General features: G+C 40.7%; 4 protein-coding genes across 5 annotated transcripts; 2 read left to right on the top strand and 2 right to left on the bottom strand.

The window, feature by feature from the left end:
• Positions 1–1393: 1393 nt before the first annotated feature.
• On the top strand, positions 1394–5649 carry LOC140774078 (peptidyl-prolyl cis-trans isomerase CYP57). Of its 2 annotated transcripts, none has more exons than XM_073117042.1 (10): positions 1394–1685; positions 2016–2194; positions 2276–2377; positions 2626–2732; positions 2886–3027; positions 3707–3941; positions 4234–4297; positions 4469–4658; positions 5078–5212; positions 5301–5649. In XM_073117042.1, the coding sequence occupies exons 1-10, from the start codon at positions 1466–1468 to the stop codon at positions 5439–5441; spliced, it is 1515 nt and encodes a 504-aa protein (XP_072973143.1). In that variant the 5' UTR covers positions 1394–1465; the 3' UTR covers positions 5442–5649. The 2 variants fall into 2 exon arrangements, with proteins under 2 accessions (XP_072973143.1, XP_072973064.1); XM_073116963.1 differs by having other exon boundaries at positions 4463–4658.
• Positions 5650–5784: 135 nt separating this feature from the next.
• Positions 5785–9693, bottom strand: LOC140759232 (U-box domain-containing protein 52-like). Its single transcript, XM_073095735.1, has 10 exons — positions 9531–9693; positions 9188–9291; positions 8885–9006; positions 8572–8769; positions 8431–8476; positions 7922–8320; positions 7731–7838; positions 7224–7652; positions 6367–7131; positions 5785–6273 (listed from the first exon to the last, which is right to left on the bottom strand). Exons 1-10 carry the CDS (start codon positions 9691–9693, stop codon positions 6211–6213), a joined length of 2397 nt encoding a protein of 798 aa, XP_072951836.1. The 3' UTR covers positions 5785–6210.
• A 1433-nt stretch (positions 9694–11126) lies between these two features.
• On the top strand, positions 11127–12918 carry LOC140774381 (1-aminocyclopropane-1-carboxylate oxidase 1-like). The gene is made up of 3 exons (XM_073117399.1): positions 11127–11467; positions 11542–11771; positions 11840–12918. The coding sequence occupies exons 1-3, from the start codon at positions 11366–11368 to the stop codon at positions 12405–12407; spliced, it is 900 nt and encodes a 299-aa protein (XP_072973500.1). The 5' UTR covers positions 11127–11365; the 3' UTR covers positions 12408–12918.
• Positions 12499–18150, bottom strand: LOC140773131 (beta-galactosidase 2-like). Its single transcript, XM_073115560.1, has 19 exons — positions 17595–18150; positions 17367–17462; positions 17156–17268; positions 16999–17065; positions 16825–16917; positions 16586–16729; positions 16206–16294; positions 15993–16098; positions 15815–15902; positions 15406–15524; positions 15159–15323; positions 14734–14903; positions 14544–14653; positions 14327–14436; positions 14113–14223; positions 13935–14036; positions 13567–13772; positions 13170–13488; positions 12499–13086 (listed from the first exon to the last, which is right to left on the bottom strand). Exons 1-19 carry the CDS (start codon positions 17796–17798, stop codon positions 12976–12978), a joined length of 2523 nt encoding a protein of 840 aa, XP_072971661.1. The 5' UTR covers positions 17799–18150; the 3' UTR covers positions 12499–12975.
• Between the last annotated feature and the right edge of the window lie 719 nt (positions 18151–18869).

Genomic DNA, 18869 nt, shown 5'->3' with positions numbered 1-18869 from the left:
TCGATCGGGTGGCCCGGATCCATGTCCGACGACCAGGTGCTCGAGAAATCGTCGCTGTACCAGAGGGCAGCGGCGGGGATCCTAATGGACACCTGGATCGTCGGGGGAGCGAGCTACCCGCTGTTGGATTGGGTGCTGGTGCCGTACAGCCACCAGAACCAGACGTGGACGCAGCACGCATTCAACGAGAAGGTCGGGGAGGTGAGGGCGTTAGCGAAGGAGGCGTTCGCGAGGTTGAAGGGAAGGTGGAGTTGCTTGCAAAAGAGGACGGAGGTGAAGCTCCAGGACTTACCGGTGGTGCTCGCAGCCTGCTGCGTGCTGCACAACATATGCGAGATAAGGAAGGAATTGATGGATCCGGAGTGGAGGTGGGAGCTCGTGGACGACGAGGTGGTGCTCGAGGATGGGGTCAGGTCGGTGACAGCAAAGAAGGAGAGGGATGAAATTGCGCATAACTTGTTGCACCGTGGCTTCGCCGGGACGACGTTCTTGTGATATTTCCAGTTTGAGATTCTGTTGGTTATTTCTTCAAACACCGGGAGGGCGTCTGTAAAGGAACTTGGTTGCCCACTTTGACTGCTAGGCGCGAGAAAGGATTGGATTGGGCGGGACAGGGATAGTAGCTTTGGGTTTTAACTTGGCATTTGTAGTTGTTCATTTCAGATACCAATTTGATTTGAAGAATGGGGAAAAGAATTCTTAAAGTGTTGACAAATAGCATAATAGGTTCGTCAGAGTTCAAAATGTGATATCTAATACTATGACATCTATAGTACTATAAGTGTTTGTTAATTAGATTTATCAATCTCTCGAATGCAAGTTAAATTAAAATTCAATCTAATTTCTGAATCATTTTCTCCCATATGAACTTGTTTGTGTTCAGCTCAACTCAAGTTGCTAGTAGCTTAGCTCTATCTACTAGTTCATGCAAATTTTGTGATGGCTATGATACCTAGTTATGAACTTAAAAGATCCTGCCATCAAATCTCAATCTAATGGCTAACAATACATTTATATATATATATATAACTTAGATCGAATCAAATAGAAAAAAAGCTTGTTCATTATATGTGCAGGCTGACATAAATTATTTGGCGAAACAAGTTGCATTGACGTTGACAGTAGTACAATATATGAATAAAATTAAGTTCATAGATATCTCGCCCAATTTGAATTCATCCGGAATGAACTGGACTAAATTGGACCCGATTTGTCCCGACTTTAGTCCAAAATAGTAATGGGCGATACGGGTCAGCCTTGTTAGGCTCGGCCCAAAATTAGCCCGGTCTGAGTGATCCGTGGGAGGTCTGACTAATAGAGGCTCCGGGCCTGGACAAAGAGCCCGGCCCGATCGATGATGAGGTAGCTGTTGTAGTCCAGACTCCAGACCGGGTCTATCAAACGAACAGTTGTAGTTTTTCCGATCGAGGGTTAGCGAAGGGGAGAGCGAGGACACAGAGGAGCGATGTCGTCGGTGTACGTCTTGGAGCCGCCGACGAAGGGGAAGGTGGTGCTGAACACGACGATGGGCCCCCTCGACATCGAGCTTTGGCCGAAGGAAGCACCCAAGGCGGTGCGAAACTTCGTGCAGCTCTGCCTCGATGGCTACTACGACAACACCATCTTCCACCGCGTCATCAAGTCCTTCCTCGTCCAAGGCGGTGACCCCACCGGAACCGGAACTGGTATATAGTCATCTAGAGAGATTCTAGTACGAGATTTCTACTTCCTCCTAGGTTTCTTAGAAATTAAATGCATGAAATCTTAGTCGATTCGGATCTTTACATCTTAGACGTTTAGCAAATTATGCTCCCTGGAGTGATTCACTGCGCGGTGTTATTGTACCTGATGTTAACTAAAGATATCTTGGTACTCTGGTGATAAAGCAACCCCTTTTAATGATCTTTTGTTGGTAATTCTAATGGCGCTATATGATAGATCGTTCTCTCATATTTCACGGTCTTAATCTACATCCATAATTTGTCAAATTCTTAGACATGTTCTCCAACTTGTAGGCGGTGAAAGCATCTATGGGGTCCCATTCTCCGATGAATTTCACTCTCGTTTAAGATTTAATCATAGAGGATTAGTTGCATGTGCAAATGCCGGCACGCCTCACTCGAATGGGAGTCAATTCTTCATAACATTGGACCGTTGTGATTGGATTGACCGGAAGAATACGATCTTTGGGAAGGTACTGATTTTTTTTGTTTTTCCTATTGGTTTTGATGATGTAAACTTTGGTAGAACTCATTGGAGAACCGAAGGTGTGCAGGTCACAGGGGATTCCATATTTAATGTTCTGACATTGGGAGATGTCGAGACTGATAAGGATGACCGTCCTTTATATCCACCACCAAAGATCCTTTCTGCGGAGGTATCATAGATTTCTTTTATGTGAAATTTTTTATATCCTATGGTTTTTCTGCTTTCTACTCGAAAACAGCAAATGGTGTTAGTGTCCCATTTAAAATAATTCTTATGAATCTTCGGAGGACGTTCTTTTTTCTTCTTAATTTTCATAGACAAATCTATAGATTGCAGTTGATTAATTTTTATTGCTTGTTAATCTTTTTTGTTCTAGTTTTAACTGTTAATAGGGTTTTCTTCTTTGAATTCTGCCAGATACTATGGAATCCATTTGATGATATAGTCCCAAGGAAGGTCGCTGAGAAGCCTCATGCTCCTTCAAAGGCTGATACTGGAGGACAACAGAAGAAGATTGCAGTTAAGTATGTATTTCAGTGGTTCTTTCTCATTCACATTTGTCAAATGTACTAATAATTAATAGTTATATGTTTGATATATCATGATATGTTCTTTTAGGCTTTTAGCTAGCCCAATTCCAAGAGTCTTCTTCTACTTATAGAGCTGACATCATGCAGGAAGTTAAATGTCCTATCTTTCGGAGAAGAAGTAGAAGAGGAAGAAAAAGACGCAGCAGCTGTAGAGGTCAAGATTAAGAGCATTCATGATGTATTAGATGATCCTCGTTTTCTTAAAGAGGAAGCACAAAAGGAACCATTGGTAATAATCTCTTCATTAAACTTGACCATATATTCTTGTTATCAACTGGTTCTTTTCATGTCTGTTTATTTAATGTTTGGAAATCATTTTCAGTTCTTGAATGCTGTCTCTTTGGTTGTTAGTGACTTTCTACTAAGTAAAGACTGGCAGCTACTTTTGACAGCAAATATGTTAAAGGAATTGTTTTAACTGGTGTGAAACCAAACTGAACCTCTTCATCTTTTATTCATGGTCTCATAGGAAAGCCTTGATAATCTATTTACTTTTTTATTGCCACGTGATTTCCAGTAACTCAAATCTCAACTTCTTAGAGAGAATAGTTGATATTTGATGTGACAGTTAGACTTCAGATTTTCTTCCCTGTTGTTTTGAAGCCCCATGGCTGCATTTATAGCAATACTCTGTATACTGTAGTTCAGCCTTCTGGTTAATTTTTAAGCACCAGTTAGCTCTTTTCCCTCACCAAATGCTTTCTCTGTTGGCTTTATAAAGTAATTTATCACCAAAATATACATTGTACCTTTCTTGCATGGTCTGGATAGTCAGATTAATTGGAATTTTGTAATCTATTTTTGCTGTTAAAATAAGTTCTATTAGTTATCTGGAAGTACCTGTTGTACTGATTCATTGTGTTTCTATACTAAAAGGAGATAGTGGTGGGTTGTTTACCAACTTGCAGACTGCAGAACAAGTGGAAAAGAACAAGGATACTGTTTTATCTGTGAGAGAGGCTTTAAGCACAAAGAAAGATGATTTCAGGAGCCGAGAAATTGATGATCATAGTGATGGTGGTGGTGGTGATGGTGATGATGATGATGATGATGAAGCCAACTTTGATGCACGTATGCGTTTGCAAATTCTGCGAAAGCGCAGGGAGTTGGGTGATTCCAATGCTCAGGAAAAGTTAGCTGCTGGTAGTGTATGTTTTCTCAGTTGCAATCCATCTTATTCTAGATATTGCTTCAGAACCTTTACTCCAAAAAAGAAAAAAAAGATATTGCTTCTGACATATTTTAATGTATCTCTGTCGAGTTATCAAGATCAATCCTTTCTATACTAGCTTACAAGTGAACCAAGAATTGTCACTCTGTTGATGTTGATAAACTTTCAGAGTCGATTACTATCGATATATCTTTACATGAGCAGGGTCGATCTTTATCATTTTTATTTTGAAGAATAATGTACATTGGTTCTTACTAATTGCAGATAAATCCCATCATAAGGATCATGATAAATCCAATCGTAAGGATCGTGAGGTGTCAGCTCCAAGGTATGGATTCTGATCTTATTTTAAATTACTACATTCAATTTTATTTAATCTATTGCATTTTCAAATTGAGTTTATTTATCAGTTTAATTTTATTGTTTGTAAATAACTAAATATCACCATTTTCTATTTCTTTTCTTTCTCTGATCTCCTCTAAATGCTGTGCAGGAGCAGAACTGATGATTCTGAGAGTCAGATTTCTAAGGCTGATAAACTTTCTCTGAAGAAGAAAGGTATTGGCTCAGAAGCCAGGGCTGAAAGATTTGCCAAAGCTGATGCTGACTTACAGCTACTTGGGCACGCTGAGCAAGAAAGACAGATGCACAAACAGAAGAAGCGCCGACTTCATGGTCGTGAAGAAGATGTGCGTGTAGAATTTCTATTACTTTTCTCAATAATTAATTGAAGAGTTCTGGCTTTTCAGATAGCAAACATACTAACATGAGTGTTATGCCATCTTGTATAATGAGATGAATAATCTATTTGTTACTTATTCTTCTTAAGCGATTATTTACCAAGTATCTTACACTTCTAGTTGCAATTGTCCAATGCTTTACTATGATGTGCAATTAACACTTTATTTTTTTTTAATTTTTTTTCCTTAATCTGTATTGTTGAGATTTTTCAGCTATGCTCTCTTGTGTATTGAGGCAAGTAAATTCTGTAGGTTCCAATTCTTTTCAAGAGATATGTTTTTAACTTCTATGTGAAACAATCACTAGTATATGCAAGCTGCATTTTGTGTTTTAATGTTATCCTTACCATTGAGTTTCATTGTATCAGACCATGGCGAAGCTGCAGAAGTTCAAAGCTTCTTTGGTCAATCAGATCACTGCTTCCAGTAGCGAGTCCAATGTGGAAGATTATTCAGGATGGCAGGCAAACCGGTTGAAGTTCATTCCAGATTCTTCAGAGAAGGTATATTAAATACTCTTTTGCCTCTCATCTCAGTGATCATTTATCACTTATCAGGTCGAAATTTTATGAGTTGGCAAACCTTCCGCAGAACAACATGACTCGGAAAGATGATCCAAATGATTATGTTGTACACGATCCTCTTCTAGAGAAAGGTAAAGAAAAATTTAACAAGATGCAGGCGAAGTTTAAGAGAAGCGAACGCGAGTGGGCTGGCAAATCTCTCACTTGATCTTTGAATTAAGGTGCACCTAATCCTCCTACTTGTGGTTAGTCAGGGAATAAATCTATCATGTGCACCAGACCTCTTTCGGTTTTTGGGCCAGGGTCACATAACCAACTGTACAGCTGCTTTGCCCTTCTACTTCAAGTGTATTTTTCAAATTTGAACTGTAAACTAGCACATTGCCGTTTTAGTTATGCGAAATGGATTTCTAGCACGTTGATATTCTATAATCTAGAGTAGTTATTTAACGACATCCTAATTTTGATTTACTCTATTATTTTTTTGGCAGCAAGTATTCTACTGTACTTCATACTTGCACAGTTAATTGATTTGTGTCATGGTGGAAGAAACTGTATACATCAAATTGAATCCTTAGACTTTCTTAATCAAAATCTCAAATTTAACCTGAATCTGCAGATGCTGTATTCTAATTGGCCCAAGATTAATGGCTTTAATGTAGTCAGATTGTAATTTCCAAGCAAAATCTTTCAAGTACATGGAATGTAGTTTTTTTATTCTATTATGATGTTCACATCTTCTGCGCTTTCAATTCTATCAGCTAATATTTTTCACCTGCAACACATTTTGACTTGACTTCACTTCACTTCACTTCACTTCACTTATGGTATTGAAAGAAGAGCATAATCTTGTTCATGGAATAGTGGCAAGAAAACCATCCTCCACTGTGCTAAAGCAGTAGTCAATTATTACATCATGCTCTTGCCCAACCCGCAAATCCCTCCTTCCCCCTTCGACAACATTAATAATCTCCGTCTCAACCGTGTCGATTACAGACCTCCGCGGCGCTCCAGACGCTTGGAGGGCTCAAAGCCTTGTCCTATTTTCGGATGAGCAAGAAAAACAACAAACTGACGTTCAAAATTCAGAGCCTAGAATCTTAAGTAGATTTTTTTTAGTGCAGCAAAGTAACCTGATTGCTCAATGAACGTGTCCGTTGATGTGAAGAGCTAGCAGAATTCGGCGATCCGATGCTGTGGGCAGCTTCGTATGCATGTCCGAGATTCCTCAATCTGTTGAGCTCCGGCAAGACTACTGTCCCAAGATCCGGTCTGTCCTTCCTCCTCATCTCGGCGCACTTCAATGCGAGCTTAGCATAACCGAGGACCTCCTCCACTGGCCAATCTGGCACGGTCGGATCAAGCATCTCCTCAAAGCTTCCCTTCTCGATTGCTCTCTCTACATGGTGTGTTAGGCCCATGGGAGGCTTCGCTGTGACGATCTGGAGAAGCATTACTCCTAAGGAATATATGTCTGATTTGATTCCAAGCATCCCAGTCTGCTGGTACTCTGGGTCGATGTAGCAGAATGTTCCGGCTGTTGACGTTATCCGATACTGGGTTACAGTGTCTGCTACCGACGGCGGCACCAGCCTGGCAAGGCCGACGTCGCTGATCTTGCTCACATAGTTGCGGTCTAGAAGTATGTTGGCCGGCTTGAGGTCGCGGTGGACTAGTGGTTCCGGCTTGGCCTGGTGCAAGAAGAGTAGCCCCGTCGCAATCTCAGCGGCGATCTTGAACCGTAAGCTCCACGGTATGGAAGGAGTATTCCCTCGACAGAAAAGGCGGTCCTCTAAGCTTCCATTATCCATGTACTCATAAACCAGACATCCATATTCCGGACAAGCGCCAAGGAGTAACACCATGTTAGGATGCCTGATGCAGCTGAGCACCTCAACCTGCATCAATTGGAGCCATGCATTCAGTTTCACGAAATTTTTTACATCTCTATCTCAGAATTGTGTAGTATATCTATATCTATCATTGATACCTCTTGCTGGAATTGCTTTCTTCCTTGTGCTGCATCTGGTCTGAGAACCTTTATGGCTACCGGAGTGTGATCCAGAGAGGCTCTGTACACTGGGCCATAGCCGCCTTCTCCAATCTTCAAGCTCTCTGAGAAGTAATCGGTTGCGATCTCTATGTCATCTATGCTGTACTTTCTGTATCGGATGTCGTTGTGCGCTAAGGCGTCCAATGCTTTTACCTTCTCCTCCGCTTCCCGCTTGGCCTTCATCTCTGCATTCAGCCTCTTGCGTGCCTCCAGCTCTGCTATCCGCTTTGCTGCCTCGGCTGCTTCGAGTGCCGCCCTGCATTTGGCCTTCTCCATCTCTGCCACCGCAAGCGCGGCCTCTTCCGCCTGCCTTGCTTCCTCGAACTTCCTCGCTTCTTCCATCTTCCACTGGTGAAGTTCTTTGGCCTGCGACCAGCGTAAAGATATATCTCATCCATCCACATTTTATCTTAATCATATATGCATGGAAATATTATATCTCACCTTCTGTTTTGCCGAAACAGCCTCTTTGCAGGCAGTGCTGTACATGTCCATCGTCTGCTTCAGCTCAAGCTTCAGCCTTCTCATTTCAGCCTCTAACTCACGCTGTGACTAAGTCCGTCCCCCAACAACAAAAGTCAGCATCACTTTTGAGAGAGATTTCAATATATACGTACATAAATTAATGTTCTTACGCCAGAGAGTGAAGACAATATTGTTCCCCTGGGGCTCTCAGACGAGCTAGCAGCGAGCTCGAGGGAGTCCCCAAAGTCCATTGATTGGAATCCCATGGTTCCCTGGAAGTCGAGGTCATCTGAAAAGGAGCTGCGAGAGGTCGACGAAGGCCTCGGTGGCCGGTACGAGGAGTCGATGCTGTCAAGCTGTAAGTTGCTAGGTGCCATCCTTCCAATAGAGAAAGGGCGTTCCCTTGACGCTTGTCGCGTGTGTTGTTCAACAGCCCTCTCAAAGGATCTTCTATCTGTTTGATTTGATTGCATATGTATTGGAAGTTGCCCTCTAAAACTTCCCCTCGTAAATGGTGTTCTGATTTTTGTTGCACAGTAATAGTTCATAACTTCATATGCAATATTGTACTACAAAAATATATACAGTATGATTTGGAATGCCATATGGATGGATCAATATCAATTTTCTCTTATCTCAATGAACAAAATGCTGATATGGTTTCCTTTCATTTCTATACCAAATTAATGACTTCCAAGTTGACGAGGTTCATCAATATGCAGAAACTACAACCAATGTACCATAAATTCCGGCATCAAAATGTTATCATCATAACTGTAGCATCGTTGCATAAAACATTTTCTGGTCACTTGTAACCTACCTGATAGAGTCTTCAGAGTCTGGAGAATGTTGAAGGCTTCCTGGAATTGCTGGTTGTCTAGGAGGTGCAGCAGTAATTGGCGGCGGACATTTCGCCGATTTCACTGTTATCGGCTTGCCTTTGGCTATAACATAAACCGCGCAGAACTCTGGGGCGCCTTTAACTACATTAGTCGGCACATCTGGGTTCCTAAATTTCCTGTCACATTTGAAACAATATATAGTTTGCTTGTTATTGAGTTGCAGAAAATTAAGATTCAGAGAAAGAGAGAGAGGGAGAGAGAGGAAAAGGAGAAAGGGAGATAGAGACTTACTTTGTGAGTGCATTTCTACTGGAGGCACCAAGAACAATGTTATGGATGTTCTTTGTAGAGATGTACTCCAGGATGGCTTTGGAGATATCAGCATCTTCCATAACCACTTCAATCATATGCACCTGAAAGGATTAAACAGCAGCAATTTCAGTTTAATCCTTTTCGCATAATTTTATATATCTTATCTCCTAAATCCAACTTTAATTGACATGATTCAACCGAAAAATTAGTTAATAATTAATTAAATTTTGTGAAGTTTGAACCAAGATGCAAGATTAACAATTAATTAATATATATATATACCCCTTTACGAGCACAAAAGCCCCTATAGGGAAGAAACAACTGTGAAATCTCAGCCTCCTGCTCTCTGCTGCCACTGTTTGTAGCTTCAACCATAGCAAATCCATCTGCAAATAGATCACCAACAAGCAACATCATCCACCAATCATGATAATTCTCATACCTTCGTCATCTACCATGCAATACATATATAGACAATGTTTATATTCATGCACGCATGCATGTATACACGTAGAACATCTATCATTCATTATGCATGCATGCAAATTTTTATGATCCCGATAATATCTTGTATGCATTGATCAATTAATGATGTCGATGACGATGAAAGAGGGAGGGTACCTACGGTTGAGATTGACCCGATTGATGACGTGGATGAGGATCATGCTATGGTTGCCGACGAGGAGATGGTCGACGGTCCATTTCACGGCCTGCTGGCTGTTCTTGTCCTTGTCGACCGCCACTGCCGTCAATGTGCTTGGGGCTGCCAGCCGATTATCGTCACACATTGCAATTACTTTTTTCTATTATTATTATTATTATTCTCCTTTTCCTTTCTAAAATTCTATCGGCCGACCACAAGAAACAAGGTAGACGAGGATCAAGTGAGAGAAGAAATGATAAGAGAGAGAGATGACAACACCTCACTCTCTCTCTCTCTATCTTTCTCTCTCCATGTTCCTCCTTCTCCCCTTCCCTTCCTTCCCTTTCCTTTCCTTTCCTTCCTTCCTTCCTTCCTTCCTTAGGAGTCAGAAGCCAACTCAACCGAACAGTAACGGTCTCTTACTATTATTGAAGGGGTATATAAATATTTGAACCTTTGATCAGCCAGGAAAAGAAAGGAAAAGAACTCCCTCTTACGCCCTTCTCCACTTATATCGGCAGAGATGACCGTCAGGATTCATCATTTCTAATCTATCTTTGCAACTATCCCATGACAGGTAATAATGCCAAAATCTATGGGATTATTGATTGGAGGTGTTATACGGAGTTGACTGGTTCTTTCCATCCCAATTTTTTTTTTCCAGAAAAGCCCTCTAATTTTAAGAGAAAGATATATATATACATATACTGTGTTGAAGATTATATTTTTCATATTTTACGGTTTACACCCCAAACTAACAATAATAATAGCAATGGTTGAAAAAAAAAAATTTGAATCTGAAAGATAAACAAATCACCACGAATCTGGAAGATCTAACTTTCTATTTCATTCACTAACCAGAAAACAATTCATTGTACTCTTTGCTCAAATAAAAGTTTATTGAACCCAAAGGGGGTTGCGTAGATTGAAATCTTCCCATAAACTCGAGAAGATTGCCTTGATTAATGAATGCTCCAGGATTGCATCTTATTGCTAGTTTTGACTCCTTTTCTGGGCCACAGAGAGTGTATAGAGCTTTGCACACTCTTTGTTGCATTGGAGTTGAAGAACGCCCATTGGAAGCCAGAGGAGATCCATTGGACTTAACTCCTGTTTAGGAGACAAGTTAGCTGAACCCAATTGTGGTGTCTCCCAAATCTAAAAGAATTGGGTCTTCAATCCAAGTTGCTGATTTATAACAGAAATTCATTTATATATTTAATACCCTATTTTTTTTTTTAACACCATCTTATCGCTAATAACAACTTGGACTTCTAATGATAAAAAGAATATTTTATTATTAAATTTAGAGTTTGCTTTGCATGTATACCTTTTGAAAGTTCTTTAATTACGCGGATCAGTTAAATTTCGATTACCTTTTTACCACTGTAAATCAACAAACATTTTAGGGATTTAATTGAACATTTTTTTATAGAGGTAATTTTATGGATCGGTTAGGTTTGAGATATAAAATAAATATTTATTTTAGAGGAGTATAAATACAAATAAGAGATTTAGAAGGGTATACATACGGTTGAGAAGAAAAAACAATATTGACTAAATGTAAGGTGTTGAATGTAAACTTTCCTAAAAGAAAAAAAATGAATAAATAAGATCAACAGAATCAAATCCTGATGTCTAATTGGTGAGTAACAATAGTAATCTGGTTAATTGCACCAGAACTCATAGACAAGTATATATATAAAATTTGACCCACTTATCAAAGCAAAGCTCTTTTGAGCTATAAATATGGACCCAGGCTATGCCTCTCATCATAGCAACTGAGCTTTAAGCTAAGAAAAATTTCTCATAGACGAATGGGGATTCCAGTGATAGATCTCAAGTCTCTCGATGGAGACAAGAGCTCCAAAACAATGGCACAGCTCCATGAAGCCTGTGCAAAATGGGGCTTCTTTTGGGTAAATATATGAAATATATATGTAGATATTATATTAGTTGGAAAGTGAGGGTCTAATTTGCACGAGTTTGGCAGGTTGAGAACCATGGGATTGATGTGGGTTTGATGGAGAAGGTGAAGGACTTTGTGAACTCGCACTATGAGAAGAGCTTGAAGAAAAGTTTCTACGAGTCGGAGTTGGCCAAGAGATTGAGTTCCAGTCCTCGTACTGATGCGTCTAATGGCGACTGGGAGACCACCTTTTTCATCCAGCATCAACCAGTGTCCAACATTGCAGAGTTCGCAGACATTGGAGCTCAATTCGGGTAATTTCTTCTTCTTCTTCCATCATTTTCTATCCAAATTTATCACTCGTTTTTCCAATGTTGGGCAGTGAAACAATGGACAAGTACGCCACCCAATTGATCGAAGTAGCAGAGAAGCTTGCAGAGAGCTTGAGCTTGAACCTTGGGCTAGACAAGAGCTACGTAAAGAATGCATTCTCACCTCCGTTCGTAGGAACAAAGGTGGCTAAGTACCCTCAATGCCCTGACCCAGATCTCGTCCTGGGCCTCAGAGCCCACACCGACGCCGGCGGCATCATCCTCCTGCTCCAAGATGACACAGTTCCAGGCCTTGAGTTCTACAAGGATGGGGAATGGGTTCCTGTGACTCCTGAAAAGGATAACAAAATCTTTGTAAACTTAGGTGATCAAGTTGAGGTTTTCAGCAATGGCCTGTACAAGAGCATACTCCACCGTGTGGCCGCTGATAAGGGCGGCAGCCGCCTTTCCATTGCCACCTTCTACAATCCAGGAGGTGATGCTGTGATCTCTCCTGAGCCTAAGCTGCTGTATCCTGGAGGATATAGGTTCCAAGATTACCTCGACTACTATGTTACTACTAAGTTCTCAGATAAAGGTGCAAGATTTCAGACCATCAAAGAAATGTACAAGCCATAGTGAAGCTGGAAATAGGAAGAAGAGAAACTTTTTATGGTGTGTGCACTAGATTTCACTTGGTGATGTAATAACTGCTCTCAGAAGCAAAGTTCTCATGTAATGCTGCAGATTGGTGCTTTTTGTTTCAAATGAATTACATCTTTAATTGCTTTCACTAAGACATCTTGCAGGCTGAAATCGTAAAGGTGTGTACGACATCCTTCTTTGTTGATAACAGCACAAGATAAGAAATAAATGCAAATAATATATCACAATCCACTGCAAACCGGGGGTTTGCTACCTTAGCTCCCTAATATCTTCTGCAAATGGACTCAAATATTTGCAGTCTCATTGGCAATCAGCCATGGAGGGACCCTTCGCCCTTAAGATTCTTCAATCAATTATGATCCATATCTGAGGCTTCTGACCATCAGTGTGTCACAGTTCCTGCAACTTCACTTCTTGCCAAAAGCTAGCTTCCAGATCGCTGCTGTGTGCAACGGTGTGTATATATATATATATATATATATATCGATAAAAGGAAAGAGAAGCTGATATTTGTTTAGCTTGATAGGTTTCCTGAATTCCATCATTTGCAAATGGCTTCAATTGCTACCCTCTTCATTGTTCCAGGACATGGGTCTCCTCCAAAGACCTTAGGGACTACACTTACAGAGCACGATTGCTGGCCGATACAGTTCTGCAGTGAATTGAGAGATGGATTACAAAACTATTATAAAGCTGGAAGAAATTGCTTGAATCTCTGAATGTGGATAATTTTACCTTCTCGAAAGGGTCATATGACTCGTGGGCATGACAGCTTCCTTCTGAGAAGCTTCCGCAGACTCCCTGAGGGGTACCAAAGCTAGCAAATTTTATTTCTTTTATCTTCTGCCCAGGATCACAGAAGAGATGGACTTTTGACTTTCCATAGTCTTTGGTAAGCCAGTTCTTCATTGATGGCTGCCATTCAGATACATCAGCACACACACTATTAATGGTTCTCTTTCCTATAGAGATACCCGTAGGGTCACCACCCAACTCTTCGAAGACGACCAATAGATTTCCAGTTGGATTCAGCCATGAACGAGGGACATGGTACCTGAGCCAAATCAAGACATTAACAGGCAGGTATGTAAGCTGCATATTTACTTGGTATTATAGAGAAAAGTGCAGTTACCATTTCTGAGAGGGTTCTCCGCAATTGGTTTGACATTTTTTCTCATCATATGTTCCACGGTAATCGCAACTGCCACAAGTACCATATGCTTGGTAACCAGGCCAATACCGACCAATACTTTGTCCATTGACCCAAACTTGCCCCTTTCCCATGCTACTCATATCTAAAGCCAATGGTTCATTCCCATCCGGTGCATTGAAGAAAGTCTAAAGACAGCAAATTAAGAAAATTAATTTTCTTTCAGGTTCCCAAGTTCCTCATTCAGATAATTAATTGAGAGAACAAACATCTAAGTGCAAGGATTCTTTTCTTTTTCATGCACCTGAGGTGGAGTTGTTAAACTATGTTATGTAATCAATATTCAATACCTTGTACCATGTTAAAGGCTGCTTTTGAGAAGCTTCTCCCCACTCAGCTGAGGAGCTTCCAGTAAGGGAATGAAGACCCAAAGATTCACCTTTTAGACCAATCTGCATATCAGCACCAAGTCAAGGAGCTGCAGTGACTTACATTATAATGGAAGAGATGATATTAAGATGATTTAACCTGATATGTCCATTTCTGCCATGTGAGATCTCTTCTTCCCTCATTTAGACCATTCAATGTGACTGGACCAAGAACACCAGCATTCCATGTCTCAAAATGCTCTCCCACATTCTAAAATGCATCAGAAAGAGTTGGAAAATATACATGTTTCACAAAACCACCAGGCTAAAAAGCATAATATTGCTTGTCACCAATGGGTTAAAAATTAACTTACTGGGAGCCCAACCGACACACTTAATATGGAAATTGTATTGCTGCCTGCCCGGAGTTTCACATTTCCACTGTATGTCAGTTTGGGGTTCTCTATGCTACCATATACAGTCCCTTGGAATGAATTTGTGGTCAGGCATAAACAAGATGAACTAAAAGAGGCAGAGTACAAATCTAATTTAACCCTTTGCTTTCAATTATGTTGTAAAGGAGCAACTAACCGGTTGATTCTCCATTGATGAAAACATTCAAAGAATGACCAGCTGACATCACAGTGAGGACAGGATACTGTCCATTATTAAGAAACTGTTCGTCCTGGCCAATGTCAACGCTGGAAAAAGAAGTTTCAGTGAAGTGATGAGATGAGATGAAAAGAAACTCTCACATCAAGGCTGTGATGTAGATACTTACTACGTCGTATACCACAAATAGTCGGTACTATCTCTTGTAACATTTATCTGCTCCAACAAGCCAACTGTTGTGAATGATTCATCATCGAAAGAATTTATATCCTCGTTGTATGATTGCCACGAAAATCCTCCTACTGATAACATTGCCATCTGCGAGTTCTGAACTCCTACCTGTGTAGAGGGCCAATTTATATAAATAAGCTTAGTGAGCCAGTTTTGGAACAGATTCTAAGCACAAGCAGAATGGTAAAGCCAGAACAGCTTCTACAGAATTACCATTGAGAAGCATCACCAGAGGTCAGAAAAATCAAGAAAACTTAGTTATAGATTAAATAGGAGTTCATGAATTATAGAATTTTCCCAAGGAAAGATCAAAGTCTGTGGTGATAGAATAGCTAATGTGTCAGATCAATAGGAGTAACTCACTCTTGCAGTGTTGAAAATTGTTGTTTTACAGTCAGGAAGGATACTAATGGACCAAGGCGGAAGATCATAATGCATTCCATTGAAAGCCACTCTTGCATAAGACCCTGAATCATAATTTGCAAGGAAAGCAGCACAATCTCCTGAGCTTGACTTGAAAACTGATGACTGGATAGAAATAACGGCAGTTAGTTGCAAGATACTTTCAAATCCTCTACTCCTGAAATGAAAGATAGGAGATTGGTGAAACCTCTTGAGAATTTCCCAGTGATGCCACTACAGGATCACCTGAAACCAGAGCTGGTTCACACAGTTTGATAGATTTATGCAAGTCCTTCAAATGGCCCCATTTTGGTTGCCTTAGTAGACCTGAAGAGGCAAACCATAAACTTGCATTTTTAGCACAGGTGTTAACATGGAAAAGGGCATATTCCTATGTGAAAATGTGAGTATATTTATATTCAAGCAAAAGAATTCCTGGCAAAAAGCTATTTAGGAATATAATCAAACTGCTTCTGAGCAATATCTTCTATCCAATATATTCTTTGTATGCATGAGAAAAAGAAGGAAACTGTATATCTCTCTAGTGTAGGAACAAAATGTACAAATAAAAGAAACACAAGAAAAACATGAAGAAGACACGAGCAAGATCTTCTCACCATATTCATCAATTGGAGCATCATAGTCATAGCTAGTTGCAATGAAGGGACCACCAGCTGTCCGACCAAAGTTTGTTCCCCCATGGTACTGAAAGGAAGTAAAATGCACATAAATTTTGTCGGTGTGGTACTCATTTAAGAATTTTAATGTTTAGGTTAAAGTGGCAAGGCATCTCACCATATAGTAGTTAACAAAAGATCCACCCTTCTTAATAAACTTGGCAACAGAGAAGGCAAGATCCTCGACAGGCCGGTGGGGAACTGGAGTACCAAATCCTGTAAACCTGCGATTAAACAGATTGAAAAATTGTAAAAAAAGAAGAAATCAGAAGCCAGAAAATGAGAAACTAATGCTTTAATATGAGATTTAGCTTTTCTCCTAAACAATTACCAGCCAGTCCAAGCTTCTGTCCACATAGTGGGTTTATAAGGTTTGTTCGGAGAGAAGTAGTCGCAATAAAATCCATTGCAAGTGTCAATCTGTTGCCAAGAGAATGAATTACAAAAAAGAACCACGCTTTAATTTATCATCATCTACACAAAGGGCTTAATTAACCCTGATTTTGCCGAATTATTTTCCAGAGTGATTGCTCAATCAAGGAGTCATTGAGAGAAAAGGAATGGGTTCATAATGTGATGAGATCTATAAGAAAACAACTGAATTTAAAGCATGGACTGTGGGTCAGAAAGGAGCGTAGATATTAACAACTACACAAGTACAAAAAGACTGTCAGTGAGGGAAACCAAATGAAGAGAGTCGAGTACACATACAACTGGATCAGGAGCATCCTCTTCTTTGCACATGACCCATGGAACTCCTGTGTTGAGGCCAACTGCCATATTTGCTGCCCATGCTGCATAAGCCTTGGACGGCTCTCCCTGATCCCATTCCAATGGCCCAAATTCATTCTCGATCTGTGGCATTTCATTAGAAACCAGATGAATCAATGTATAGACATCAAAAGATTTCCACTACTAGTTCTCTTCTTCATCTAAGAGATTGCACACACCTGAGAAAGAATTATAGGACCACCTTGCCATTCGAATAGCCCCTCGTATTTCATCATGTCGACAATTTTAGTGGTGAAGTTCTCCATTGCCACCTTTTTTCAAGAACCAAGCAGATAAGAAGATTATATTAAAGAACAATGAAGACTAGATTAGATATTTGAATAGATTTCTACCTTGAAAGGCTCGTTATCTGTTCTAAATCTAATGCCAGGAACATACTTCAGCCAAACAGGGAATCCCCTGGAACCAAATGGAAAATTTGCATAAAAAACTTTAGCCTAACTCCAACTATGTGAGCAATCCTTCTCGACGAATAGAGTAGATGTTTACCCGAAATTCCATTCAGCACAGACGTAGGGTCCAATACGGAGATGAACGTAGAGCCCAGCCCGCTGGACCAGCTTAATGAACTGAACCAGATCGTACCTTCCCTCGAAGTAATACTGCCAAAAATAAACAAAATCTCTCTCAAAAATAGTCCCTTGCAGAGGGGAAAAAAGAGAAAGAAAGAAAAAAAGACAGCTTTTTCTTGTTCTCATACCTGACCAGGCGAAGGCTCGTGGCCATTCCAGAACACATAGGTCTGTATAACATCCAAGCCGCCATCTTTTGCCTTCTGAATTAGATCCGGCCACATCTGGAGACGACCAAGAACCCAAATCCGAAGATTAGCTCAGATACAAACGAGAAAAGCGTGGAACTCTACGAGAGACGAACCCAAGGAGCCACATTTCTAGGAAATCACTAAAAAAAAGGGAAAGGAGCAGACCTCGGGGACGCTTCTTGGGTAGTGAATGGAGCCGGAGATAAGAATCCTCCGCTGCCCATTAATGGTAATGGCCTTGCGGTCGTAGGAGACGGTGGCGGACGCCGGGAATAGCAGTGCCCCCGCCGCCAACGCAAGAAGCGCCGCCACCAGAAGCCTTCGTCCGCCGGCTCCGGCGCCGAGGGGCATCACTGGCGTCGAGCCCATAAAAAAGCTGGCGCCTTTTTGCCCTCTCCTCTCTCCTCTCCCTCCTTTTTTTCACTATATAGTAATACTTCTCCAAGAAGAATAGACAAAGAGGAACACAGCTGGTTTTGTGTTTTCTTCCTTAATATTTTTTCTCTCTTTTCCCCATGTCTTGCTATTTGCCTTTGTCCTCTCTCTATTTTTTTCCTCTCTTTGTTGCTTTAGTTTTGATTACTCCTCAATGGCTGACGGCTCTAGCCCTTTTTTATCCTTTCCTTTCTCTCTCTTCTCAACTTGGGAGAGAGAGAGAGTGAGAGTAGAATCCAGGACAGTGGCACGGTAGTAATAAGAGAGGAATAATTCTAGAGAGAGAGAGAGAGAGAGAGAGAGAGAGAGAGAGAGAGAGAGAGAGGGGAAATGTGAGAATAGGAGAGAGCGAGAGTGGAGTACAGTTTATATGGGACGAAGCTAAAATGGTGAGGAATGGAGTGGGGATTGGCATTTGGGCCCCATCCTTTGTGCCCCACGTGGATCAATAGACCATCCAATCACGTATCTTATGCTGACGACCGACCGATGACAAATTGACGGCCATGATTATTATCAACCGGAGAGGTCGGATTCTCTGCAGCCACGGTTGTGCGATAGTTTCATCGACTCTGATTCCATTAAATTAGATAGTGGATTTGGTACGTCAGTAGTCAAAAAGAGCTAAATATCTTTGACCATTTTTACACTCCGTTTACACTTCATTCTCCTCACGAAGTCATACATCAAATGTCGTGTTCAAATCTATCCTCTATAAGATATTATTATTAAAGCATGACTCTGATATATTAATCTTGAATGGAATTCAAACAGATCTCCGCAATCACGGCTACACAAATTTCTTACAACTGTGGCTGTGCTCTGTTTTATTTTCTAGTACTGTAAGGTAGTTGGATTGTTAGGTTAATGCTGACAACAATGAAGGTTTGGCGAATACCTCAACCACTCCACTATCTACTTTCATCATAGTAAGAAGTAAGAAGTAAGAAGTAAGAAGTAAGAAGTAAGAAGTAAGAAGTAAGAAGTAAGAAGTAAGAAGTAAGA

Source organism: Typha angustifolia, chromosome 1 (assembly GCF_048772165.1).
Source record: "Typha angustifolia cultivar Huaian chromosome 1, ASM4877216v1, whole genome shotgun sequence".
Classification (NCBI taxonomy): domain Eukaryota; kingdom Viridiplantae; phylum Streptophyta; class Magnoliopsida; order Poales; family Typhaceae; genus Typha; species Typha angustifolia.
The sequence above is the reverse complement of the archived record's forward strand: the minus strand, read 5'-3'. Positions and strand labels throughout refer to the sequence as shown.